Source organism: Vitis vinifera, chromosome 13 (genome assembly GCF_030704535.1).
Source record: "Vitis vinifera cultivar Pinot Noir 40024 chromosome 13, ASM3070453v1".
NCBI classification, from domain to species: domain Eukaryota; kingdom Viridiplantae; phylum Streptophyta; class Magnoliopsida; order Vitales; family Vitaceae; genus Vitis; species Vitis vinifera.
In genome coordinates this window covers 19,232,342-19,249,847 of record NC_081817.1, presented here as the reverse complement: position 1 = coordinate 19,249,847, position 17,506 = coordinate 19,232,342, and the positions used below count along the sequence as shown (strand labels likewise).

Here is a 17,506-nt window from a genome sequence, read left to right as displayed (position 1 = left end):
AAAAACCATAAAAAACAAATACAATTAAATATAGTATCTTTCTTCTTGTCTAAGACCTAATATTGATACTGAAAATTTTCAAATACGATCTTCCTTTGAATTACATATATTTCTCTAAATTTTTCATTTGACAAATAAATTTTAAATCAAACTATATTTAATATAAAATTTATTAATTTTTAAAAATAATTTGATACTCAAAACATGATTTAATTAGTACTAAAAGTCATAGAACTCAACGATATTAGAAATGCATAGGCCAAATTTCATTTTAAAAAACTTGGATAAATTTTTACAAATTTTTTTACTAGACAAATAAACTTCTAATTAGGCCAAACTTAACATATTAACTAGTTTCTTAAAAATATATATAGTATTTTTATAGAACATGTTTTAATTATTTTTACTTGTTTTCTGAAAATCATTTTAAAAAACAATTATATAATCATGAAAAATGATTTAAAATAAAATCGTCTATGTAAAAATTATTTTTAAAACATGCAAAACATGTTAAAAACTATTTTTGGTTTTCAAATAAACCTTTATTCTATTAGAATGATTTTTCAGAACCGTTTTTAAAAATACTTTTCAAATACGACCTTAGTTTTTCAAAGAAATATTTGATTAGGAAGGACAAGATAATGCTTCACCAAATAACTTCAATATTTTCAAAATTACATATATATATATATATATATATATATATATATATATATATATAACCTCACTTTGACATTTTTACCCTTCAAACTTTTCATCCAAAAAGTACTTTGATGGGATTAATAAATTATTGAAGGGTATATCTGTAAGGGAAGTTATTCTTCTTTAAAAGCAGTTTTTAACCCCGGCAAAGTCACCGGCCTTAATCCCCTGACAACACGAGAATAAAAGAAAGCTTAGAAACCCACTCCTCGTTCGTTCAAAGGTAAAGTCTACGCTCTTCAGTAGAATATACATGCGGAGACCGGCAGACGAAATATGAATCTGACTTGGGATGAATAGAGGGAGACGACCCAGGTGGCGCTTTTCTCTTTTGGAGATCCCTTCCTTCATCACTTGGCTACCAGTGTTTTTTTCCTTACTATACTCTAGGCCAGCCCAGAGAACTATGAGAAAGGAGAATGAGAGAAGAAGCAAAGCATATCATGCACATTCTATATATATAATTGCATGAAGTAGGAAGAAGTGGTGGGCAGAGGGCAGAAAAATGTGGAAGATGACATCAACACTACTGCCGACATTCAGAGTTACATGGCCGCTGAAAACTCCTGGGATTGAGTTGTCTGGGTTTGCTGTTGGTCTTGCTGCTGTTGGCCTCGCTGCTGTCTACTTTTTCTATGGAAGAAGGAAGCCCAAAGGTCTCCCTTTTTTTCCTTCTTATTGCTAAGAAATTTTTTTCATTTTCCATCATACTCGATTCCATGCATTACAACTTCTTTTCTTTTCTTGTTGGGTGTGTTTTTGTTTGTTTATGCTAGAAAAAATTGCAGCTTCCCTTTTTGTACATAAATACTCTTAATTTTCTGTATATTTCAAGGTAGATGTGATAGTATAAATGTCTGATATTTTGCAAAAAGAAATTAAATAACATGCCATTGGGTTCATTGGAAAAGCCATTTGATGAAGCATTTTGAATATTTTTTATCATTTTGCTTTGAGTGTAGGTTTGGTTGGATTCTAAATTGATTTTACTCTAATAGTCCTTTAGTTTTGAATTCATTTAGGCCCTTTTAGTGGGTCACAGAAAGAATGTATCAAAAGGAAAGGAAAATGTGGGAAATTTTGCACATACAATGATTCATTTCTTGAAGTTATGATTTGTCAATTTACTTTGCAAAGACTGTAAATGAGTATACCCTTTTTCTTTTTCTTTTCCTCTGATGATATTCTGAAATGAATTCAGTTGTCAATGGACTTTTTTGATAATTTTCTTGCTTCCATTAACTTGAATTTCATCAACTTCTAGTTCAAAAATCTTTCATAGGCTGGTTATTTTCCAACTTGCCAACCGCAATCAGAATTGACTTTACATGTAGATCTCTCTGTTTTTTTAATGGGGAATTTGACTAAGTATGATAGCAAAATGTACTGTAATCTATGTTCATATAGGTCTCTGGGTTCATTAACGGTTGCATGATTTATATTGTGTCTATGCTTTATGTGGTAAGATAAAATTTTCAAGACACTGAATTTTCGGCTTGTGTTTCTTCTTTATTTGCAATAATGGCTTCTTTGTAGATTCAATGTTTGAGAAAATTACGCATCCATTCTTCTCACAAAGAGGTGTACTGTAACAAAGAAGTAGACATTTTGGCATCCACTTCTTTTTCCCCTTCTTGGTTTTTATTTTAATGGTCTCAATACATCAAATGCATTTGATTTATAATTTATCATGGAATTAAATCAGAAGATTAAGTTCGTGTTTTTCTCTGCAATTATATGTTTTTCTAGGCTGCTTAGACCCAGAAAGATTCCAGGACTTCAAACTAGTCCAGAAAACTCGAATCAGCCACAATGTTGGGAGGTTTAGGTTCGCCCTTCCCACGCCTACCTCAGTGTTTGGTCTTCCTGTTGGACAACATATAATTTGCAGGTTCAAACGGCTAACCTTTTTTGTCTTCCATATCTGTCCCGAGTTTTATATTTTACTTCTTGATTAATTCTGAAAATTCAAATGCTCCATTGCCAAACAATTCATCGATTCTTAGACTGGCCTTAGCTTATGTGACTTTAGTTACTGGGATTTATAACTATTGACCATACGCTCCAATCTGTTGATCAGGGGAAAAGATGACCAAGGTGCAGAAGTTATCAGGCCATATACCCCAATTACTTTGGATTCAGATGTTGGTTTCTATGAACTAGTTGTAAAGGTGCATCCATCTGAAATCTACCATTTATGGGATCTCATCTTGTTGCTTGGTGATGTTTATATTTAGCTTTTACCCATTTTGAACTCTGTTTTATGTTTTTTGTTTGGCTTCTGAATAGATGTATCCGAAGGGACAGATGTCCCACCATTTCAGAAAGATGCGTGAAGGCGATACCCTGGCTGTAAAGGGACCCCGGGTACATGCTATTCCTGTTGGAAAGGATAATATGTTAAACTATGGAACAATGACACTTGCACATGCTATTGTCTCACAGACCAACCTTAAAACAAAATGAAATGTGATATCAGTTTTGACATCCGAAATGGTGGCCCAAGACAGAGCAAAGTTTCAAGTTTGTCTCAGGTGCTAGGGAAGGGATCTTGAGGCAGTGAACTCCCTCTTAGATGATTGTGGCTGTGTTGAACTTCATTTTTCGTAGATCCTCTGCCTGAAACTTGAAAGCTTATCCAAGCTTTTCCGGTTGCTCTTATAGGAGTAACCTGACTCACAACCATCAGCCAAGCTCACCATTATTGATTGTGGGGAGCTACTTTAAGGGTCATCCTACATTATGGTCTGCCCTGAAGTTGCACTTTGTGCATTTGGTATGTGGGGATAGGAATGAAAATAGGGAGGGAATGAAGGTGAATCATAATACAATGTAGAAGAGAGCAATCAAAATCCTAGTAACAATGGGATTTGATTTCCATAACAATGAATTTTTTATTATTGATCCCATTTTAAAAAATAATCCAAACACATCAATGAATAGGAATAGAACTGATTTCTCATTCTCATTCTCTATTCTAGTATTCCAAACATGGCCTTAGAGTGCATCAGATCTATCATAAGCTCAATGCCCTTTAACTCATATGTACTGTTTTAATTAAAGAAAATTTGTTCCTTCAAAGAAAATAACTCAGAAGAAGCACTTTCATTATTAGTTTAGCAATTTCTTACTTAAGCCCATTCTACATTTTAATATTCTCAAATATTTTTATTTTCAATCTTATTTTTTACTTATTGTTAAAGTATGTTGCAATGAAATGAAAATCCACATTCCTTGATCATGATGTTGTAATAAAATAATTGGACATTGTTAATGCAAGAAATGTTGTGCTACAAGTTTGGTCTCTAGATGCAATGATAGAATCATTTGAGTGTAGCTTCCATACATCATCATTTAGCTACACAACAACATTGGCTTTTTGTTTACTTTGTTGATCTCAAAATGGATTATTTTTATTGGAGTTCATGAATATTGATTTCACATAATTGATTAATAATTGTTATGAGTGAGTTATTATTTTAGATGGAGTGATTTGTATGTCGTTGTTTTCATGGTTTAAGGGGCGTTTGATATATAAACCTGGCCAAGCTAAAGCATTTGGGATGCTTGCTGGAGGGACTGGCATTACCCCAATGTTCCAGGTATGGGTCTGAGCATTTGAAAATCCGAAGGTACCTTTTATTTTTTCAATTGGAAAATATTCCTCTCTCTGAATTTAAGGTTAGTGTATGACTTTTTTTCCCTGTCTTGATTCCATTGCAGCTAACAAGAGCCATATTAGAGAATCCAAAAGACAAAACTAATGTGCATCTTATATATGCCAACATCTCATATGATGACATTCTTTTGAAGGTATGTATGTTACTATATTTATCTTTCTTTTTATCATGTCTTCATATCGTGCATCAATATGTGAGTACAATTCAGGAGTCCTAAATGGATAGAGGAAAATCAACCTCAGGATTAGATTGAGAACAGACTGTTTTTTGTCTAGAGTCCACTATCTCCCATTGTCCAACATACCTCTTCTAGTGTGCATCCAAAAACCAACACTCCCTGTTTCCATGGCCCCATTCACTAATATGTTCACCTAACCCTGGAATAGATATGATATTGTAAATTTGAATTCAGCAAACTGTTGGATTTAGAGTACACAAACACAGCTGACAAATTAGTTCATGCATGCATCCTATAGATCATAGTATTTGTATGCAGAATAGAGAAGACAAATGGATGTTCTTCTTATTAAACAATTCTGAAGTTACATGGAAATAAATAGGCTAAGGTTTGAATCTTAATTGTGTAACAAAAAAACTACAAATCTAGGACATAACAACTTTAACCTTATCTGAAATTCCAAATCTAATCAGTACAATCAATTCGGATTTATTTGAAAATAAAACAGAAACTTTAACAAACAATCCTAATATTTCTTCACTCCCCCTCAAGTTAGCGCATAGATATTAATCATGCCCAACGTGCTAACTAGAGTTTCAAGGTCTAGAAAGGCTCTTAGTTAGAACATCTGTTATTTGTTGTCCTATGGTGATGAATGGCATATGGATAACACCACTTTCAAGTTTCTCTTTGATAAAATGTCTATCAATCTTGACATGCTTCGTGCGGTCATGTTGAACAGGATTGTTTGTTGTGCTAATTACTGACTTGTTATCATAGAACAGTTTCATAGGAGGTTTTGAATTTTACTTAAGCTCTTCAAGAATTCTTTTCAGCCATAATATCTCACATGATCCATTTGCCATCACATTAAACTTTGCCTCTGCACTACTTCATGCTAGCACTTTTTGCTTTTTGTTTCTCCATGTAACGAGATTGCCCCAAAGAAAGGCATAATGACCAAAAGTTGATCTTCAATCTGTGACTAAACCTGCCCAATCTGCATTTGTAAATACTTTTACACTTCTTTGATCACTTTTCTTGAACAATATACCTTTTCAAGTGTACTCTTTAAATATCTTAGGATCCTGTATACTGCTTCAAGATATTCCTCATATGATGAGTGCATAAATTGGCTCACAACACTAACTGCGAATGCTATGTCATGCCTTGTGTGGAAAAGGTAAATTAACTTCCCTACAAGTCTTTGGTACCTTCCGATTTCAATTGGCACTCCCTCGATTGTTTATCCAAGCTTGAGGTTTGGATCCATTGTGGTGTCGCTTGGTTTGCAACCACTCATTTTTGTTTCCTCAACAAGTCTACAACATACTTTCTTTATGTGACAACGATTCCCTTTTTTGATTTGGCCATTTCCATTACCAAAAAATACCGTAGGGACCCCAAGTCTTTAATCTCAAATTCAACTACAAGGCATTTCTTCAATCTCACTATCTCGGCTTAATCACTCCCAATAAAGATGATGCCATCTACATATATGATCAAAATGACTATCTTACCTTCTCCAGTATGCTTCATGAATATTGTATGATCCGTTTGTCCATGACTGTAGCCTTGATTTTTGATCGACCTTATAAATCTTTTGAACCATGCTTGTGCAAAGTGCTTTAGACCATATAAAGACTTCCTCAGCTTGCATACTTTGGTTCCAAAGCTTTCTTTCAAACCTGGTGGAGCGTTCATGAAGACTTCTTCTTCTAAATCACCATTAGGAAACACATTCTTAACATCTAACTAGTGTAGGGACCATTCAAGTTTACTGCTACAGAAAGTAGTACTCAGATTGTATTCAACTTGGAAATTAGAGTGAAGGCTTCCTGATAGTCTATCTTATAAGTCTTATGTAAAACCTTTAGCCGCCAACTTGGCTTTATCTCGTTCCAGAGATCCATTTAAATTAAACTTTATCATGAATACCCATTTACACCCCACTGAAGTCTTTCCTTTAGGCAAATTCACTTTTTCCCATGTGTTGTTCTTCTCTAGAGCCTTCATCTCCTCAAAGTCAACCTCCTTTCCACTTTAGAACACTTAGAGCCTCTTGTATATTCTTAGGTACATCCACACCAGGTAATTGTGAGATAAAAATAGAAAATGAAGGTGATAGATTTTTGCAAGACATATGATTAGAGATTGAATGCTTAGTACAATTTCTAATGCCTTTCCTATGAGCAATAGGAACATCTACAGGTTTAAGACCATTAAAATTTAAAGAACATGACATTTTAGAAGGAAAACCTAGAATGGAAAAATTTGTTGCATTCTAATCTAGTCTCTGATTAGACTATTGGCCTTGTAAGGTTGTCATGTCATTCTTACTTTGAGTCCGCTTGTTTCTTGAGTAGACAAGCCTAAATAATTTATCTTCTCTAGTTCTTGTATCATTATCTATTCCACTTTCAATTCTATAAGTAGGCATTGGTATAGGCAGTCCCACTTCTAGATTCAAAATTCTCGAATCCAACAAAGGTAGATCATCGAAATTTATTAAACTTGGTTTTTTAATGGAACTTGTGCCATTATTCTCAATTTCAAACTAGTCTTCACAAACATTCTCCCCTTGAAGAGGAGTGTTAAAAAAGCCTTAAGACTAAAAAAATTTTTACATTCATAGTCATAAAAAAAAAAAAAAAATTGTTTTTGGATCAAAACATTTGTACCCTTTCTGTGTTGGTGAATAGCCAAGAAAAACACATTTTAATGCTCGTGGATCCAATTTGCTACAACTATGATTATGCACATGCACAAAAACAACACAACCAAAGACTTTAAGAGGTAAATCAGAGATTAATCTTGACTTTGGAAAACATTCTTTAAAGATTTTTAATAGTGTTTGAAAATTCAAAATTCTTGAAGGCATTCTATTTATTAGATAAGTGGCAATAAAAATAGCTTTGTCCCATAAGTATTTAGGTACTTTAGTTGTAAACATTAAAGACCTATCTACTTTAAGGAGGTGTTTATTTTTCCTTTTTGCTACTCCATTATGTTGTGGAGTGTCATTCCAAGAGCTTTGATGAATGATTCCATTTTCCAAAAAAATATGTTCTCAATATCTTATTGAAATTTTTTTTTCCATTGTCACTCTTAAACACTTATATTTTTTTTCTTGAAACTATGTTTCAACCTTATTATAAAAATTCTTGAAAATAGCCTCTTAACTTTTCTTTAAGTAAACAAACCCAACAAATTCGTGTATGGTCATCAATTAGTGTCAAAAACCATATTTTTCTAGAAATTGTATGAGTTTTATATGGGCCCTAAACATCACTATGAATAAGAGTAAAGGGTTTGGATGACTTGTAAGGTTGCATAGGAAACAATACACGATAATGTTTTTGCAATTTGACAAACATCACATTGAAAAACAAATGGATTTTTATTCTTGAACAAATTGGGAGACAAGTACTTCAAATATTGAAAATTAGGATGGCCTAACCTATAATGTCATAACATTATTTCATTATCACTAGAAACAAAGAATGATTTGAGACTAGGCATTTGAGCTCGTCTACATAGGTCACCTCCATCTTCAAAGTAATAGAGTTCATTATTTTCCTTAGCATTGCCAATCGTCCTCTTCGAGCCCACATCCTGAAATTCAGAGTGAGTTGAAAAAAAAATAGCACAACACCTTTAAATCTCAAGTTAGTTTGCTAATGGATAATGGATTGCAAGAAAGATTTGGAACATGGACATTGTAAAGAACAAGGAATTTTGAAATAACTATTGAGCCTATTTTGGCAATGGTTGAAAGAGAACCATGAACTATCTTGATTTTCTAATTCCTTGCACACTAACTATAGGAAGAAAATAATTTAGAATTCCCTTTCATGTGATTCGTTTCATCGGAGTCAATGATCCATGGACACTTTGAAACTAAGGACACGTTAAATGAAATAGCTTGAAGGTAATTACCTTTTGGGGCTAAAGCATAACAGGAAGACACATTGCTTGAGAAGTTTGTGGATTTGAAAAGCTTATACAGTTGATCTAATTGTTCCATACTAAAAAATGGTGTCTTAGTAGCTCCTCTTACATCATGATGCTCCTCAGTTTCAACTTGGAAGGCTTTTAAATTATGGTTGGGTTAGTTGGTTTGGCTGGAGAACCTAGGCTTCCAGTTTTGTGGCTTCCCATGTAGATCCCAACATGTCTCTTTTATATGCCAAGGTTTATTGCAGTAGTCACACTAGACCTTCTCATTCCTTCGATTTTGTCATGGTTGTCCAGAATGAGTAAATGAATTTGCCTTTGATATCAGAGCTAAAACCTTGGGTACGGGCTGACTACTCTCTCCCATCATAACCTTCCTTCAACCTTCATCTCTTCTAACTTTAGTAGTTACTTCACGAAGAGATGGGAAGGGTTTCCCACCTAAAATTTTGCCTCTTAACTTTATCTAAGTTTTTATTAAGACTCTCCGAGAATACAAATACTCCATCATTCTCCACTCTCTTCATATGTCTCACACTATTAGTTGGACAATCCCATTCCTCTTCAAAACATAAATCTAATTCTTGTCACAACCCTTTCATGGCGTTATAATACTTTGTTACCTCTCGCTCGCCTTGTTTTAACCACCACAACTTTGTTTTCAATTCAAAATTTTGGGTAGAATTTTCCAAATCTAAGCAGGTTTCTCGAATTGCTTCCCACACATCTTTAGTTGTTGGTAGGAAGAGATACATCTTTCCACTTGGATCCATGGAATTGATGAGCTTAGCAGTAACTACTGAGTTTTTGGACCTCTATGTCATCATTATCGGCTAGTTTTGTTGTCTCACCATTTAAGTGCCCAGGCTTCCCTTTGCCATTGATTGATTGTGCCCACTCCAGATAGTTTTTACCATTCAATTTTGTGAACAACTAATTGAATAGATGGATTTTCAAATCCATTAAAACTTACAGTGGATACTAGTAGTGTGCCTCCTTCTACAACACCTGACATAAAGCTTCTATTTGCTACAATCATGGCTCTGATACCATGTACTCACAATAGAAAAGAAAAAAGGATATTATGCTTCTTAAACAATTTTGAAAGTACATGGGAATAAATAAGCCAAGGTTTGAATCCTAACTATATAACAAAAAAACTACAGATTTAGGACCTAACAACTTTGACCTTGTCTAAAATTCCAAATCTAAATTAATATAATTGGTTTAGATTTATTTGAAAATAAAACAGAAACTTTAACAAACAATCCTAATATTTCTATAGAATTTAAAAAAAATGTCTTGATATATGAAGGAAAATGAGTTGTTTTGGTTTGGCTCTTGAATCACCAAGGATCGTGCTTGTATGCAAGGTATGCGGGCAACCTTCTTAAGCAAAGGTCAATGAAGAGAGAAAGTGGTGGCTCTTAGGTCTTTTTTTTTTTTTTTTTTCAAGTGTGTCTTCCATAAAAGCACTCTTTGTATTGACCTTACTGGTGGAGCCAACATAGGCCCACAAGGGGCAAGTACACCTTCCAAAAAAAATAAAATAATGCATTACTTTGACTTAGGCTTGAACTAAACTACTATATTAAAAGGCAAAAAAAGCTAAACCACTAAACCAAATTTGCATCTTGATAAACATTGCTTCCTTCAAAATAACTTTTTTCTATTCCCCTGCTTTACATTTCTTGGCTTCGTCATTGATAGACCTTAAGGTAAGGCGTAAAGCCAAACTACCCTTAATGACCTAGCCTTAGTCATGACTCTTGTGATGTACCTACAACTATATGGTGTATTCCAATTTCCTAAATGCTAAGTTTATCAATTGCATACCATTAAATAGTTCGAGTGAAAACTATTATGACCCATTAGATAACTTGGGCCTTATAGAATAATTTTACAAAAATGATATAATTAATCTTCACTCCGCTAAAAAAGAATAGTCACACTCTAGCATTCTATGAAAATTATAATGAAGTAATTAACTAATAAATGTTTTGCAAGACTTACCATACCATTGCATGATGTTCCCTATGAACTGATATTCATAATTCAAACTAGAATTTGTTATACACTATTTGAATTACATACTTATTCCTTGAGTTACAAATCCACTTTATTTCTATTATCAATTAATATACCATATCCATTAGGATAAATATTAAATTTCAACTTAAAAAAATTACTATGACCATAGATTAGACTTAATCATTAACTTTAAGATTAATCAAGAGGATATAATTATTTTATATATTTAAATATCATGGTATCTATATTGAAGGTCCATTTTACTACTTGTTGAATTAAATAATCACTTAACTCAATAAGGATATATGTTCACTTTAGGATCTCACACATATATAAACTTAAAGCAATTATAAATTCAACATTAGCTTAATGATCTCTAAAGATTGAGAACATATGCAATATAGTAGGTTAGAGAAAATGCATGTCCAAGTGATAACATTTCTTATATGTATCTCCATAGGCCTAGTTCAATATATAACATACATATACTAATAGATCCACCTCAGAATCTAATTATAGTGGCTAAGACAAGTCATTCCACTATATAGAAAATAATGCACTACAACCTCTACCGAGTTACCCAAATTCATGAATAGCCTTCAACTACATAGTTATTAGGATCTCATGTTTTGTGTCTTCTATATATCCTCATATGCCCAAACTATGTTCAACATACTTGATCAAACAAAATACTTACAGAAACAATGCTCAAATAAATTAAACATTCATAAAATGTGTAAAATAAATTATATTGAAATAATGAGTAACATTCATTAGTTCCAAAAAAACTTACTTTTAAAGGCTAATTCCAACACAAACTTTAGACTATAGAGTTGTCCAATTCTCAAAAGTTGGTATGTTGTACTGATCCTAATTATTTGTAACACATGGCCAAGTTTCAATTAGTTGCTTGCCAGTTGTGAGCCAATAGTTATTCCTCTAAGCCTACATTTTTCATATAAACACTATTCATCACATCCTCCAAGGACACTCCAAAATAAAGTAAATGAATTGACATGAGTGAGAGGATCATTGAAGCAAGACCGACTATTTTCTACTTAGTGTCATCAAATGAAAAAGGCAATGTCATGGCACTAGAACTCCTTTTAGCTTGAGGTGAAAGACAAAAAACAAGGTTGTAGCCTAACTATAGTAAGACGATAAATAGTACACATATACTTACCTATTCAATACCTAACCAATATAAACATTGTCTTTAATAATCGACATTATTAAATTTTCATCTCTCATGTTGTCTTATAAAATTAACACCCTTGACACTTGGCTGAAGTGTAAAAGGTCAAGAGGGTTTGTTGGAGGTTCCAAGTTCAAGTCCTAATGGGGACAAAAATTTACCAATAAAAAAAAGAATAATGTCTTATAAATTTAACAAAATAATAATAATTATTTGAAGTACTAAATATTACACCCCATATCATAAGAAACATTATATTGTTTAAAGAAATTCATCTTATCTATAAATGCATATTCTAATTTTCCAAACATCAAAAATCAAAATAAAAAATAACAAATTAAGAAAATAAACATCCTAAAAAGGCTTTAGGTATCATAATCATAGTCATTGTGGAAATTAAATTTGTCATCACTTTCATCAAGACTAGATTGATAGTTCTCCATCTCATTATCACTATAATTGACAATATGATATTTCATCTTATATTTTGTTTTAATCTAATCTTAGATTGAATTAAATTACTATCTAAGCATGTTTAATCTTAACCCATGGTTAAAGGCAACCACTTCTATGCCTTAACTCAAGGGCTCTATGTCTCACCTCTTCCAAGTCGCCTGACATCAATCTTCAAAAGGTTACTTTCATTTGCCTTGCCTCACCTAGGCACCTGGTGGCCTAGGTAATCTATGCATTCACCTTTGATAATGTTTTTTCTACCCATGAATAAAAAACAATTTTCTAGAAAACCAAATTTAGAAGAATCTTTATTAGACTTCCTTAAATGGACCATTTACTAGGCTTTTATCTCATGCCTAACTTACTAACACAATTTTAAGACACTGCTAATAATAGTAAGGTTTGATCTAGCACTACGATTGTCAAAATTGTAGAATGAATCCTAAGATGCTCAAAGCTTCCATTTGTTATTAGAATATCCAATAAGATGCATCCTTGAAACCTATTTTATAGCATCGGTATCAAGGCAATAGTGACTCACTGTCATTTCTGCTATCAAATTGTTTCAAATATTCATGACAAATCTAACTATTTCATGGAGAGAAATCGCTTTTTCTATTTTAGGATCTTCCATACCTTGAATTCCACACAAGCCAAGGAATTCAAAATTAAAATAGAATCATCCAAGACTAGCATTAGGAAATAGGGATAAGATGTATAGATATTAGAGTCGTTAGGTTTAATATAGGCCAACAATGCCCTTGTTTAAAATTACAATATGGAAGAAACTAATTCATGTTTGTTCTCACCGAGGCCAACACATCCTCATTTATCATCTTTTAGCATAGTTTCCATAAATCAAAATGTTTAGGAACATCATTCTTAACAAGTCCCTCATGAAGTATCTATGAACACATGTTTATGAGCTATTGTCACATATAATGTAACTTTCAAGTACAATTTAGACTACCAAACCATTTATAATTACAAATTGGAAAGAACAGAAAGGTTCCAAAGCACATATAAAACATCTTGATCTTATCTATGCAATTCCTTTCAGTTTGGATTAATAGGGTTGATATATCAAGCTTAGTACCCCAAAAAAAATGCCATAAATTCTTGCTCAATGTATATTGATATTCCTTGGAATTTCACCAACATGGGTAAACCAAATGTGTTTAACAATCATGTACACTGTATCATTGCACACATGCAATAATTGATAAGTATTGTAGAGGTTTCACCCTAGAATGTATGTCTACGCACAAATTTATATCCAATGGGATCATTTTGAGGACAAGCCCAAGTCTTTCCCCTTTAACAGTCAATGCCCTTCTTTCTAGGGTTCTCCTAGGGCCATTTCCAATTTGGAACAAGCATGTAAGACACATAGTTAAACATGTCTCTTATTCAGACAAGCATAATTTCATTTAACTAGTGACTTAGCCTGTAGTAGCAATGCTGATTTGTTTGTTTTCAATAATTCCTTGAAATTTCAGTATACCTCAACACAACACTATAGAAGCAAGAATTTGTACTAAATTGTCGTGTCATTCCCTTAAAGACAAAAGTTAGTTCTTAAGTTATTAATGATTAAGTTTTACATTTTTAAACTTTAAAGATATCATAACCTGCTAATTCAAAATTTTATCAAGAGATTGTTTTTTTTTTTTTTAAACCTAAGTCTTAAAGCAAGTTGCTTTAAGATTTAAGATAAAAGTAAAAAAAAAAATTACTTTTTCCATAAAAACAAAATTATCTTAGAAAAAGTGATAAGCAAAAAAAAAAAACAATTTTAATACTTAACAATAATAAGTGCTATATAGACTTAAGTTAAGTTGCACATCTTCCTTATCTTGTGGGAGGTGTACGCCCTATAGAAACGGTTATTCCTTGGTCCACAGCTCCTAAAACAAGGTTAGAATTATATCTCTTCTAGAGTGATATCTCACTGATGGCTCACACCCCCCAACCACCATCCCTCCCCTGGGAAGGAGGCCTTCTTCAACTTCTACCTAAGTTGTGCAGGGAAGGCCCATAGACAATTCCAGAGAAAATTGAAGCCTCGTGTGGTTTTTCTGTCCTGGCATAGCTTGAATCTTCATTGATGTGTCTATTTCACCTAGCCACTCTCCAAGGTTACAATCAGCATCTTCAGTGTTGTGTTTATTTCACCTGGCCACTCATCAAGTCACCAACTTGCTTAAACTTTCCACTAGGCAGACATCAACCCTCATATATCATATTTTGACTTTGTGGAGACCTTTGTTTTCGGTAAAAAATCAGTATGCCTAGTCACTGCAACCCCCTCGGTGAAGAGATGCCCTTTTTCCCAAGGTTATTAGTCTTTTTGGTTGCTGAAAGAGTTATAACTAAAGCACTTTGAATTAAAGGATATTTCTAATTAAGAACTAAATTAAAAGGTGAGGTGCTTTTATACAAGAACCTTCTAGAAGAGTTTAAAAAATTTAAACTTTTTTTTCCTAATAATAAGCAGAAATTTCTTCTTTAAATACTTAATATGATCAATAGAATGAATTTCGGCTAGATATGAGTGTATGATAGATTCCCACACTAAAGAACTTTCTCTCACCCCTTTAAAGTTTCTTTATTGTTTCTTATTTCTTTCATTCTTAGAATTTGGACTTTTAAACATTTCATCATCAAAGAAACTATATGAACTCGGCTTGTGGAAATTGGAAGTTACAATGATTTACACGGAGAAAACTTGTCTTGGACTGCAGCATTACTATGAAATAGAAAATACAAAATAGAAGGGGAAGAAAAGAATTATGCTAGAATCTGGATGTCTCTTCGATGGGAACTGATGGAATTTACTCTTGTTATGTGCAGGATGAATTAGATGGCTTTGCTCGCAAATTCCCTAATCGTTTCAAGGTTTTTTATGTTCTTAGTCAGGTGAGCTCTCTGTCCTCATCAACATCCTTCATCCTACTTTTTGTGGCTGAATTACACCACAGTTCTTTAAGCCTTATAAGCCCTCTCTTTGTGGCTTTCCCCCAAAGGAAGCTCAAGGTAAAAGCCTCAAGCCACAACCATGAGGCTTAAATTTAAGCCTTCCTGGACTGGGAGCCATAGATGAGTAGATGGAGCACACCTTGATGCTAACCATACATTTGAGATGTGCACTCCTATAGGCTAACCAAAGATCTGCCATTTAAACAGAATTAATTGCCTTAATCTCCCGTTCTCTCTTGAAATAGTCTACTTGAATAAATCTGCAGCCTCCTGAAGCATGGAATGGTGGCATTGGACATATATCCAAAGAAATGATTGAAAAGCACTGCCCAGCCCCAGCACCTGATATTCAGGTCCATCTCCAAACTCTTCATATCTCCCTTGAGCACAACACAACACCATACTTCTGTCTCTTCTACTTGTACTGTACTGAGTTAATAAGCGGTCTTGTTTCAGATATTGAGGTGCGGTCCACCGGGCATGAACAAGGCAATGGCTGGTCATCTTGTGGCCCTTGGATACACTCCCCAAATGCAGTTTGAGTTCTGATCAATTGTGTAATTTTTTCTCCTTCTTGATTATGGTATAGAATACTTCATTATTTGCATAATGTCCCTGGTAGGCAGCAGTATTTGCTGGTTTGAGAAACTCTGAAAATTGGCATTGTGGGATTAACTAGTTCATTTCCCTTTTATTGCAATGATTCAAAAGCAGATGGGATTTGGGTTTGGCTTTCAACCTGTTTTGGATTTGTGTTATGATTAGTGTAAGGATGCTTGTTTAAGTTGATTAATGATAATATTTTAAGCTATAATACCGGATCCTTCAATCCCAATGTATCCATGTCGATACGACATGACATAAATGTCACTATGAGATTCTTGTCAGATACTTCTATTTTACTTTAGGTGTGATTGTTAGCAGCGTTATAATGAAAAAATTGCCCTTAGAGTTTTCAAAATTATTTTGAAAATAGTTTTCTATTTTTTATAATATAATTTCTAACTTAAAATACACATTAGACAAATTTTTAATTGAAATTTATTTTCTAAAAAAAAATTAAGTTGATATTTTAAAAATGTTTTCTCTTATTTTTTATAGTGCTTTAAACAATAATTGAATATATTGAAAATATTTTAAGAATTTTTGTTAAGTCGATAAAATGTCTTCCTTGTTTGAGTTTCTAATTAGAATTATACTACTAGAATCTATTGAGAACTGTTTTTAAGAATTATTTTGAAAATTAATTTTTTTTAATTATTTAAAAAAAGTTGGCAAATATGTTCAAAATTTATATAAATGAAAACAATTCTCCACTATCCAAGTATTTTATAATGGCTTTACACCTAATATCCAACCAATCAATACCATCTGTCAAAGCCATTTTTTCTCCTAATTAACTAAAATTACAACAATAATTACAATATAAAATAACTCACATAAAATATTTTGGTCTCTTTCTCAAAAGTTCATCACTTAATGGGTCTCTGGTAAACCAATTTAATAATTTAAATTAAATTAATAACTTAACTTAAGTTATTAAGTAAATTAAGTATGTTTGGTAAAATAACTTAATGATATGACGTAAAATAAAAAACAACTTTAGGTAATAAGTAAAAACAATTAACTTATTCTTAAATCTACATCATCATTTTACATTTTTATCCTTATTTATCATAATTACCTCAACGATCTCTTTTGTTACTCTACAACCTTCATTGTTGCTTAACTTTAGGTAATAAGTAAAGTTAATAATTAAAGAAAATGAGAAAAAAAGAAAAAGTAAAGGAAAAGAAATAGATTAAGTTAATAAATTATTTTTATAAATAGTTTTAAGACTTATAAATTTTTAACTAATTTTAATTATATATATATTTTTTAATTTTTAATAGTGAAAATCTAACATAAGAAAATCAATTTACTTATTATTAATTTTCTTTTCTCAATACTTGCTTTGGAAACCAAACATAGTTTAAGATAAATGATTATTTTTTATTTGGATGTGATGAAAAAAGTAAGAAAAAAAATTAGAAAAGAAAGAGGGAAAATATTAAAAGATTTTCCCAATTTTCTTCAACAAGAAAAATAGAATTTTTTTTTTAATATTTAATTTTATTTTCCTTAAATTTTTGTATGGACAATCAAATAAGAAAAAAAGTTTACAATTTTTATTTTCTATATTCTTTCCCTAAAACTTTTCAGACCTAAAGACAACCCATGGAATAAAAAGGGGAAAATGTCTAAAATTCTTGCTCCACATATTCCTCCAAAAAATTGTTAATGAAATTTTGAAAGGTGCATTTCTTAATAAGTTTACATTTTGTTAAG

The 17,506-nt window shown here is 32.3% G+C and overlaps 1 protein-coding gene across 1 annotated transcript; it reads left to right on the top strand.

Annotated features, from left to right (window-relative positions):
- The first annotated feature begins 861 nt into the window (after positions 1-861).
- LOC100259177 (NADH--cytochrome b5 reductase 1) lies at positions 862-15,916 on the top strand. Its single transcript, XM_002271166.4, has 9 exons — positions 862-1,358; positions 2,452-2,593; positions 2,783-2,873; positions 2,992-3,069; positions 4,224-4,304; positions 4,426-4,515; positions 15,053-15,118; positions 15,445-15,531; positions 15,635-15,916. The coding sequence occupies exons 1-9, from the start codon at positions 1,208-1,210 to the stop codon at positions 15,725-15,727; spliced, it is 879 nt and encodes a 292-aa protein (XP_002271202.1). The 5' UTR covers positions 862-1,207; the 3' UTR covers positions 15,728-15,916.
- Positions 15,917-17,506: the final 1,590 nt, after the last annotated feature.